General features: G+C 44.7%; 1 protein-coding gene across 2 annotated transcripts in view; it reads right to left on the bottom strand.

Moving 5' to 3' along the window:
• Window positions 1-2463: 2463 nt before the first annotated feature.
• LOC147432123 (protein EIN6 ENHANCER-like) overlaps window positions 2464-11574 on the bottom strand; it is a 56983-nt gene continuing 47872 nt past the window's right edge. Inside the window, exons 2-4 of one of the 2 annotated variants that reach the window (XM_086492127.1) lie at window positions 3395-3614; window positions 3101-3168; window positions 2464-3001 (exon numbers count right to left, since the gene is read on the bottom strand). In XM_086492127.1, coding sequence (XP_086348253.1) covers window positions 2870-3001; window positions 3101-3168; window positions 3395-3614 — 420 coding nt within the window. In that variant the 3' untranslated portion in view covers window positions 2464-2869. The remainder of the gene's footprint in view (window positions 3002-3100; window positions 3169-3394; window positions 3615-11574) is intronic. The other variant, XM_086492128.1, reaches the window with a different exon arrangement.

The raw sequence follows: 11574 nt of genomic DNA, 5'->3' as shown, positions 1-11574 counted from the left end.
TGTAATGGGTTTAATAGCCATGGCTAAGGATGTTAGGAAGTTTGGTAGGGCTCCTACTATGTTGTAGCAAATCAATCAAGAGTATGTGAAGCAAAAGCCAAAAGAACTTGACAACTTTCATACCCATCTCGAGGAGATATTGCTCTGTATTGTTTGGTTTATCCTCGAAGTTGATCTTGCAATCTCTTCTTTGGCTGTGAAATCGGGAAGATTGTGTGTTGATGTTAGTGGCAGAGGCAAAATTGGTTAGCAACCATGAATTTCTTGTCATCAGGTGATTTGTGTCTTTTAATGTGTTGGGTGCCCGTTATTGTAAACAAGAAGCGAGTCTGTAGAATCTCATGTAAGAAGTCCTATACTCTCAACCTCAGCATCAGCCTATGGTTCATCACAATGCTTTGTGGTCCCAAGTTTTGCCCAGGACAACTCATTTGATTGAACAAAGTTTAAGAGAAACAAGGAAACCTGTTGTGGGCTATGTATACTTCACAATACCATAAGGCCTGTCAATTTTGCATGGGATGAGTCCATGCCAGAAGCCATAGTGTCCTAGTAAGCATTTGCAATTCTTCTTTTGCTCCCTCCTTGTAGCTTATGCTCAGGAAGGATATGAGCATATACTTCTCTGTATAAGATCTAAGGGGACTTCTACAATATTTGGAGCTGTTGCGGTCTATTGGTGAAAGCTTGTGCTAAGTGTCACATGGCATCTACTGTAGGCCACTTACTTTTCACTTTGTTTGTCTGTTTTGTACCCATGTTTATTTATGTCTTCTTCTTGTAGTTTAATTTTAAGATGTACTCTTTCATTGTCACTAGATACATCAGCTGGCAGAATTTTGTGGAATTTTTGGCTGATTTATAGGTGGGTGTGTCAAGACTTTGATCAATGGCATTCGAGCTTCTTTTGAACCGATTTTTTTCTCAAAAAAATTAAAAAAACTTGTGAAAGCTAGGCCACTTGATGTCTGAGAAGACGTGCACACATCTCACACATTCTTAAGAGTAAAGAAGCACGCAAAGTTTTCATAAACTTGCTCTAATGCATGGAAAATGCAACTAATTCAAATTTTTTTAAAGAAGCCTGTGCTTGATCATAATGCCCTGGATAGCAAGAGAGGCTGGCTTTTATAAACACAAACTAATAGCTTCAAGATAATAAAGATACATGAACAAATCCGCAGCAATAAAATGAAGTCATAGAATCTCCGGCTAAATTGAGCAATTAGACGTGGATTTGTGCAACCTTGGTTAGTACTTCACAGTTGTATATTGTAGGCAATTGACACATTGAGCTAACTGCAAGAAGCAACACCGGCACCACATACACATATCCCTTCATATGAGGTCTTCAATTGTAGTCCTTCGATACATGATATGTTTAACCTTGGACTTCAACATGGCATGCCTATGATTGGAGTACATGTGGGATCAAACCCTTGTAGAAAGGAAGAGATGTGAACGATGAAACAATTGTCGGACTATAAGGGTTGGTTCTCTTATGGTGGTAAAGTTGTTTGGATGTGACATGGAAATAAAACTAAATAAGGGAATGGGCTGAAACGAATGGCAAAGGTGAGAGGTAATGGGTATGGAGCAAGTTGTGGATTGCATGCTTAAGATGCTGACAAGACTCCTCACATCAACTTTCAAAAATTGCATGAAAAGTAATTAAAAAAGTTCAAAAGACATGCAAAAGCAAGTTCAAGGTGGAGGGAAGACATCAAGAAGTCGTTTGGAAGATGGGATGATTTATGCTTGCTTCATAATGTCCCCAAGTGAATGAGGCTTTATTACAGTGCCAATGTATCACCCCTTGGGAAAAATCTAACCATTCAAACTTCATACATCACACCACATATGTTGCCCCCAACTACTAAACCACCATCTTCTCCAAGCGAGGGAGCGGGAGCGACCCCATCCCCTTGAGTACGATCTACACTTATCACTTCCATCCAGCTCAACTCTCATTCTCTACAAAGCGAGACATGACATTGGGGAACCAATGAGGAGTCTCGTCGATATACACTTTATGCCTTCAAAAAGTTTGTGAGTATGGGTATCACATGCCGCCTGAGCACTCAGCATTTGATCACATTAGAGCTTGCTTTCCCACATTTTCAGACACGAGCTCTCCCTCCACACATTCCTCTCCCAACTCTCATTTCCACAGTCCTTTAGCATAAAAAATAAATCATGAAAAATCTCTCTCTCTCTCTCTCTCTCTCTCTCTCTGAAATGCTGCCTCTGGCATCCAGCCGAAGAACTTCATCCCATTGACAATCCAAACTCACAAATTAGAGAAACCTGACAAAAACGAGAGCCTGCATAAGCACGCATGCGTACTTGCAAGACACCAAAAGTAACATAGCTAAAATTCGCAATTGAAGAGAGAAAAATAAGGCCATCCACTTTCTACAACACGCAGAAGGAATACAACCACTACACCAGACTATACTAGTATCACATCAAAATATATATTATAGAAACAAGTACCCATACACTTCAATCTGAGATCTCTTGAGAGACCAAGATGTATTACTAGAAAATACCTGTATTTCAACAATTTCTGTCCATGAAAGCAAACCATTTATGGTGCTAAGTGCCCAAGCTTTCCTAAACAATTTACAAACATGCATGTGTGTGCATGCCGTAGTGGTTGTTGCTTCTACTTGCTCAACCCTTGGCCCAAAAAAAATAATTCAACATCCAAACAGGTTTCTGGAAGCTCAATTTGGCCAGCCTTATGTACCGCACACTGTCTACTCCATGGAAAGACACCAGCCAGACATCAACAACGCTGTCCCACCTCCCTCTCCATTGTTTCAATGGAGCTGTGACCATGTACCTCCCTGAGTGGATGATCATCTCACTTTAAAACTACTTGAGCATTACGTAATGCGAGGTACTGTTGAACAGACTCATTAGGCAATGATCTAATCTGCTTGAATACATCTGTATTTGCAAAGTGCAACTTTGTTCTTGGATCGGTGTATGGCGCCTGTGATAATCCACACATACATATCAAGAATGCTCTGCCATGAAATTACTCAATTGGTCTAGTATAATAAACAAGACCCCATCTTAAAACAAAATATACCTCGAAGCCTGTAATATCACAATATTTTTTGGCTGGATACATCGATGGAGGCGCCTCAATGTTCATATCTTCAAAATAAAACAATACAAAACATCAGCGATAACAGACTGTGCAAACAATCGGATCTGGTGAACAGTCCATTTTAAAGCACGTGTCAAGCTGAAAAGAGGGCATGCAAACAAGTGCACACAAAAACATCTCCCAACACTGCAAAGCCCTCTTGAAAATATAATGCCATCACACCCTTCAATGTTAGAGAGAATAAATCCCAATTGAATGACAAGAATCACACACAGTTGGGTTCCTCAGCAGGATATAGATGGTAGTTCTCTGCTTGAAGCATTTGCTTTAGATGTTTCCAATGCCTCCCTCTGGCTTGTCCTTTGGGGTACCTTTCTGATAACTGTGTGCGCTTGAATGGAAGAGTTGCAGGTAATAGTATACCTGCCTCCTCTAGATCCTGCATTGTGGCACTTGGTACTGCTCCATCATTACCTGCAAGAGGACTACCCCTCTAAGATGAGGAAACACAACTTTGTCAGTACTAGTGTGCTAATTTGTAAAAGTAGGAAGGAACATGACACACAGTAGCATGCGTGTGTGTTTTTTTCCGGGGGGATGGTGGGTGGGGGAGGGGGGGCGGGGGGGGGGGGGTATTTTATCAACGTCTCATCAAGGCCTATAAGACAGAACCAGGGACAAAATATCCCTTACAATGTAGCTGTGTCAGAGACACTGGATGGATGCATGTGTGGTATACAAGGTATGAAAGCAGTATGGGCGGGGTACATGAGGACTGGATGGAGCTCTACTCACTATGGGCGCAATGCATATCTACTTCCCTGGGATAGTACACTGTCATGAAAATGCACGCCTAATCAGGCCCATCCTATGTTTATGGGAGAGTTAAGTATGGCATACATAGATCAGCCATTGCAAGGACTCGCATGATCTCCGAAGGGTCAGGAGTTCTCCGCTGCCATCTCTCCTTGTGATGTTCTGCATTGCCCATCTGTGTCAATGTGATGGTCTCGAATCATCATCATTGACTCGATAGAGGATTCCGTCCCACCAAACAAAGAGAGATAGCATGTCACTCTAGCAAGCACAACTGCAAACAAAATGTGCCTCATTTACCTCCTGTCCGTAGAGCCTGTACAGCTTGGCCTCTAATGAGATGTTCACTGCTCTACCTGCCTTAATCTCAAGGGGGTGAGATGAGACTCTAAGCTGACCAGTCATTACCCTCAACTTGTGTGGTAGAACTAAATCCATGTATCAAAGATGTTGAATAAAGCTGTCATGTGTCAAACATGAGAAATTGCTCTCTGTAATAGGCCATCTTGGTGGGCAATGGCTGTGCTAGTGCCACTTAAGTCCGCTCTATGTGTATTTTTGTCTGAGCTCTTGTCTCACTACCGTGTTTCTCTTGTTGTGAAAGAGGACGATGTGGGACACCCAAATCACACTCGGAAGGCAGTAATTTATATACTTACATGAATCCATGAAGAGCCCAAATTCACCTATGAAGGAAAGTGCAGTTATAGACTCATAGCAGTCACCCATAAGAAAATATAAGCATCAACTTCATCATGCATAGTATTGAATAAATACTACATCCCCACTAACGTCATTAGCGCCCAATTCACACTCGAGAGGTGGTAATTTGTCCATGGTGTACTCATGCACCCATCTCATTGCCAAACTATACCCTCTAGTCACCCACTTTCCTCATAGGGGTGCCTCTTTTTTTTCCGAGAAAAAGATCCTTCTATTAGTTAATGAAACTGCCCCTATATAGGGCTACAACCACCTCTTTAAGAGAGGGCTACAACAAACATGATGGGGAGACTCTCCCAATGAAAAAACAGCATATGTACAATGAGGCTAAATCAAGAAATGGGAGGAGGGAAAAGCCACACAAGTGGACGGTAGTGCCATCTGAGTACACCCTGGACCATGGTGAAAAAAGGCCGAGGACACCAGAGTCGAAGGAAAGCCTCTCTGCGCTCCCACATGCGGTCTGAGCTGCCCTGGAGTCTCTCGAGCTGTCCTCTGAGAGTATGGATCAGCTCTACCCAAAGATCGCGAACAGTCTTTGCTGGTGGTACACGGCGAGCCTCAAAGATGCGGAAGCAACGGGCTCGCCAGATGAACCAGAGTGTCAGGCCACTGATGAGCTCCCAGCACTCCTCTCTCTCACTACACCACTCCTGTGGAGTAAGCTCTGTGGCAGGCTGGAGTGTAGTTCGCCCCCCCCTGCATCACTATCATCCTGTTGGTGGAAGATAGCTCAAACTGAAGTGCCGGGCCCGTGAGAGTGGACCAAGCAGCTGCCCCCCAAGTGTACTGCCGAGCCGTGGAAAGAGCAGGCATCAGCCGAAGAACGCGAAGCCACACCTTTGTGCCAAAGAACAGTCCCAAAGACAGTGAATAGAGGTGCCTCTTACAACTAGTACGAGTGTGCATCTCGCCTCAGGCTCAGCTGCAAAATATTTGTCCAAGTAGTCTCTGCTCTCAAATGCGTCTATACAGCTGTCTGCACTCATCATCATTCCACCTATTTTGGGGCATCATCCCGGTATTGCTAGTGGCCGGAGTAAAGGTAGTGTGTGGGAAGCTCTTGTTAGAAATTGAGTGTAGTGATGTAATGAGCTCCATGGTCAATGTGGATAGGAATGCCAAAGGATCCATATGGAACAAGCACTCTGTGATATTGTTAGGTGCAGCGGAATGATTGTTTGAACTTTGCTCAAGATGAGTGCTCCGAACTGTGCTCAAGGTTCCTTTTGTTCTTATGGAAGGGAGAGCCTTCCGTTCTTAATGAGAGAGTGCAATGATCACAAACAAAGTGAATGGACACTGTGCGTGGAAGTGTATGGGACTGAGAGATATAAGAGAGAAGAGAATACGACACCAGAGATGTTGTAAAACCCTCCTCCGAAGGCCCCACTCTCGTTAGCGAGAGTGGTCTACGATTGATTGCACAAACTCGTACAAAGTGAATGCATGTGACTGATGCAAGTCTAGGCTAGATCGATGACGACGACGGGGATGGCGAGACCGATCCAAGGGCTGAAAACTGACGCTTTCGTACTGCTATCCAAAAACGCTACTGGCTGAAATCTGAGGCTGATTTGCTGCTGTCCCAAAAACGCTACTGGCTGAAATTGTCTGGCACCAAAAACGCTGATGTGGGCTGGTCCTTGCGGCTGAAATCTGCTGGTCTTTAGGAGGGTCAAAGGCTGAAATCTGCTGGTTCCTTATCTACTGAAAACGCCATGCCAAAAGGGAGCGATTGGGGGTTCCTGGAAAATGCTAGGCCGAAGATTGTCCTGGCGATGATACTGGATCAAAAACGCTAGGGGCTGTGGGTCTTCTGGGATGATGCCTTGATGAGGAAAACACCAAGGCTGTGGTTTCTTGCTTGGAGGAGAAAACGCCACCAAGGGGGTTCTTGCTGAGAAGTTGCGTATTGAGCAATGGTGCTCCTGCTGCCTCTTCTGCCAATTAGTGCTAGCCTAGGTTTGCTTATATACAAACTTACTCAATTTGCCCTACCTACTTTCCAACAAAAGTCACTTAAAATTAATAAGTGAAAAATGTCAAAAATAGAGAAAATGCACTGGAAAATTCCTCTGAAGGATTCTGATGGGAATGCTTATGATCACGTTGTGTGCAACTAGAGGATATGCATCTACACTAAGTGCTTGGGCATGCACGGTCTGCGAACAGACTCACAAAAGTGCCAAAACACTTCTAAATCTAGACTAACTGGACTGATTGAACCCTTGTCGTGATGTAGCTTGTCCATGGACACATAGGGTTAGATGTGTCACGTGACATCCCCTCCTTTTCAATGTGAGGTACTAGTACCGAACTGTATGGCGTCGAGGGAGATCGCCAATCGCATCCGGAATCCTGGAGGACTCTTCGCCAGCCCACTCTGATGTGTGGGTCGTACGGTACTTGAACTTCATAAAGGTCTACAATGCTTGCTTCTTTGGGCCGCGCCGAAAGCGACACAGAGTCTTATGTGGGCGCTTCGATGCTTCAACTTCATCTAGAGTCATGCTTCTTTCTTCTTCAAGAATCTCCATGACTGAAAATTCCTGAAACCATTTCCAACACAAAACCATGAACATACCTATTCCATGTAAAGTGAGTGGGAAAAATCTCGTCTTCCTAAAAGGTTGTGCATGCAATGTAGATGAACAAAGAAACAAAGTGCCAAACCGTTCACGACACACACGCAAACAATGAGATCGAATCTTTCTCTTCTGATCTAAAGCAATCAACTGTTTGCAATTCACAACGGAAATGCCCAAACTTGGTGCTCATTCTTTCTTGTGTTCTTTCTACAACTGTGTCGTGCCAAGGGCGAGACATCAAATGTTACTTTTCAGCTTTTCATGAATAATCCGTATACATCCGTGCTCATTCATAAGTGAAACATGCTCAACGTACAATATGTCATGCCTAGGAAAAGGGATCACATAAAGACGCTGACTAAAATACACGAAACGATCACGAATGAAACACTCGTACAATGCGTGCTGACTAATCATGCGAACACATAATACTTCCTGTGTGGGTCCTCTAGACCTAGGCTCGAGAGCCAAGATCGGTTCTTCCTGTTTGTTCGTCTCTGCAATGAGGTTAGCTTCACTAGAGAAATTATCAACTAACACATCATCCTTGTGAACAATCACATCATCTTCATGCAAATCATCATGCTTGTGAAAAATCACATCTTTTTTTTTTTCGAAAAAGAAGATCTTTCTATTAAAATCACCTCAATGGCACAGACCCCAAGGTAGAATTACATCAGAATAATAAAAAGAACATAGATGGTATCACCAAAAGATAAAAATTCTAGGGCAATCTAAGATACAAGATTGCCTCAAATCAAGGCTAATTATGGGGATTAAGTCTAGAAGACCTCCTCGGCGTCTTCAGAGACTTCTCCTCAGCAGACTTCTTAGCAATTTCTACCAAAGAAGGGAAATGCCGCTCATAAGCTGAATTTAAGCCTTCAAAACTGCTGCTGATATCCAAATCTGTGCCCTGAGAAATAGGTGGCGGATCATGAAGAGCTGGTGAAGAGGTATCCGAGGAGAGAGACGAAGCATCTGCTCTGTGTCTATACACAAGCTTTGGAGCCTCTATCCTCCTAGCTCGTCGTTTTCTTTTCTTCGCTTCCTTCCTTCTAGATTTCTCTGCTTCACTTCTTCTTATCATAGGAGCTTCCAATCCCCCATTCGCATGAAGTGCCTCTTGTTTTGAAGCTTGTTGCCTTTGATCAGGAGATATCCTGCGGCGGATACAAGCTGCGGCAACATGGCCTTTTCTGCCACAAACAAAGCAGTGGCCAGGAAGACCAATGAAGAAAACCCTCTGCAGAATTTCGCCCCCATGGATCGTTGGGAGCGAAATAAATTGCGGAGGGTTCTTCGCCAAGGATGGGTAGAGCACCATCCTTATGGAGATTGTGCGATCCTCATCTTTAGGAATCACAGCATCTCCAACCACAAAGCCCAAACATCTCCCAATTTCATTAACATGCGGATGAAAAATCACATCTTGATCATCATGCAAATCATCATGCTTGTGAGAAATCACATCTTGATCATGCAAATCATCATGCTCATCATTATCATCCAAATCATCATGCTTATCATTGTCATTCAAATCATCATGCTTATCATTGTCATTCAAATCATCATGCAAATCCTGTGTGTCATGCTTGGGAGAAGAAGGGAGTGAGAGAGGCTCCTTTTCCTGATTCTGTGCAAAGTATGCCTGCACTTCAGAAAAAAGTCGTCACAACTCTTTCATGTGTTGGTCGCCCTTCTCTTGTCTTGCTTTTCTTACTTTGGCTTCCAAGCGTGCTTGCTCGCTCTCACGTGCTATGGCTACCATTATTTCTTGGTACGACGGCTGCGATTCTTTCTTCGCTTTCTAACTTCCTATCCATCATTCTCTTGTCGAAAGCCTCCATAGGAGTTAGTGCAATCCTTGGCATAGATGGGGAAGGGGGAGGGTCAGTGGTGGGGAAAATTCTTCTTCGCCTCTCTCATGCTCATCACCTCCAAGCGAAGTATCCATTCCGCTTCGAGTGATGACCATCCACTGAAGTAGTGGATTCTTGTGGTCTTGGGTTCTTAAGTTCACCAGGAACTTGGGTTCTTGGGGGTCTTGGTTCTTGGGGTTTGTTATGTCCCGCTCACAGGAGAGGGGATCTAGCCCAGATGCCGTCGGAATGGGCGTCCAGTGTCCGGGCGAACGTAGTGTGAACACGGCCAGTGTGGCCGGCCATTATTATAAAAGGGGGACCAAGGCCTCATTTGCAGTTATCGACCCCCACTGGCAGAGTGCCAGTGGTTAGCCCGCGAGGCTAGGAGTGCGCGAGGTCACCTCGAGGAGGTGAGGCCGGGTGGTATGGGACGCTCGGTCTTACAGGTGCACGCCTACGTCCTCGGACGCTGGCCCCAGCACGGGGGAGCTGCCGGATGGTGGCTATGGTCGGGTAGTTCGTCCGACGTGTATCTGTAGGCGGTCCGTGTAGCTGGAAGATCTATTCCCCTTGTTCGTTTCATGGTATCAAAGCCGGCTTGGCTGCACGAGGGACTGTGTGCACACCTACGGATAGGTTCGAGTCGGATAGTCTTTGTTTCATGCAATTTTTTATGAAATGGTTATTTAATTAATCATTTTTCTTCTCACAAGTGTGGGTACAGGTGAAATTTAATGTGTATTTTGCTGATTTTTGATAAATTTCAGCAATTTAGCGGGCGGAAAAGCTGGGAAGTGCAAGTTCTTAGCCCGCGAGGCTAGGAGTGCGCGAGGTCACCTCGAGGAGGTGAGGCCGGGTGGTATGGGACGCTCGGTCTTACAGGTGCACGCCTACGTCCTCGGACACTGGCCCAAGCACGGGGGAGCTGCCGAATGGTGGCTATGGTCGAGTAGTTCGTCCGACGTGTATCTGTAGGCGGTCCGTGTAGCTGGAAGATCTATTCCCCTTGTTCGTTTCATGGTATCAGAGCCGGCTTGGCTGCACGAGGGACTGTGTGCACACCTACGGATAGGTTCGAGTCGGATAGTCTTTGTTTCATGCAATTTTTTATGAAATGGTTATTTAATTAATCATTTTTCTTTTCATAAGTGTGGGTGCAGGTGAAATTTAATGTGTATTTTGCTGATTTTTGATAAATTTCAGCAATTTAGTGGACGGAAAAGCTGGGAAGTGCAAGTTCTTCATTAAATTTACTGATTTTTGACAAAAATTAGTGAATTTCTTATTGAATCGCTGATTTTAGCTTAAAATTCAGCATACAGTTAAAAATCTCTCTCTGTAATGTTCTCTGTGCGAAGCATAGAGAGAGAGAGAGAGAGAGAGAGAGAGAGAGAGAGAGAGAGAGAGAGAGAGCAAACGTTTGGCTCTCCTTCTCTGTTGCCTCCAATGTGGAGCGAAGAGAGAGGGTTGCTCTCTGTATACAGTGAAGCCATCTTGCACTGCAAAAAGGAGAGGGAGAGAGAAATCGTAAGAGGAGAGAGAAAGTGCAGGAGGGGAGAGTGAGAGAGAGAGAGAGAGAGAGGATTTTCGATGCATAGCGTGGAGTTTCTTTTGTGCTGGCTCCTAGCTGGACGCCCCTTCGCGTGCTGGCCACGGGCAACCACACGCCCAGTTCCTTCCTTCGTAATCTCCACGCGGCAGTCTCAGCGCGCCGTTTTTTTTTCCCACACTGCAAAGTTTGCGTTGATTTTTTAAAGGGGGTACCATTATTTTATGTGGCCAAGGACACTTATATTTTTTAAAGTATGGTCTGGACACTTCATTTTTTGAAAGTTAAGTGTGAACCCTGCATATTGTTAAAAAATCAGTTACGGAGACTTAAAAAGTCTACAGAGATCTCTCTTTTCACTCCTCTGCTCGTCACCTGAGCTCTCCCTCTCTCACCTGCTCGCGCTCCCGCCATCACTTGCTCGCCGTCAGACGCTCACGCCGACGCATAGAGCTCTTCAAACTTCACTTTTTCACGACCGAAAAGTGCAAAAAAGGCCCGGTTTCACGTGGAACTTCCAGTTTTCACGCACTTCGTCATGGATTCCTCCAGCTCAGATGTGCAACGTGACGATGCGCCGGGTAACATCCAAACTCCATTCACGCATGCTCTCTACACATGGATTACAAGTACTTTCCAGAGTTTCGACCAACATATTACCGCTTTGGAAAACGCGAATGTTCAGACGAACCTTCGCTTGGCCTCTCTCGAAGGGGTCGTACAGGGGCTCAGTTCCCGACTTTCTACTGTCGAAAAATGGCTCTGTCGACGATTGCGCGTATTTCCGAGGAGGAAACCCATCTCCAACAATTGCAGATGCAGATTGCTGCTTTTGGACGTTCGCAAGCTGGTCCAACTGCCACAATTCCATACAAAACTACAAATTTCTCAGGTGAAGAGAAGGAGTGT

The sequence above is a fragment of the Adiantum capillus-veneris genome, chromosome 20 (assembly GCF_014529385.1).
Source record: "Adiantum capillus-veneris isolate H3 chromosome 20, ASM1452938v2, whole genome shotgun sequence".
NCBI classification, from domain to species: domain Eukaryota; kingdom Viridiplantae; phylum Streptophyta; class Polypodiopsida; order Polypodiales; family Pteridaceae; genus Adiantum; species Adiantum capillus-veneris.
The sequence above is the reverse complement of the archived record's forward strand: the minus strand, read 5'-3'. Positions and strand labels throughout refer to the sequence as shown.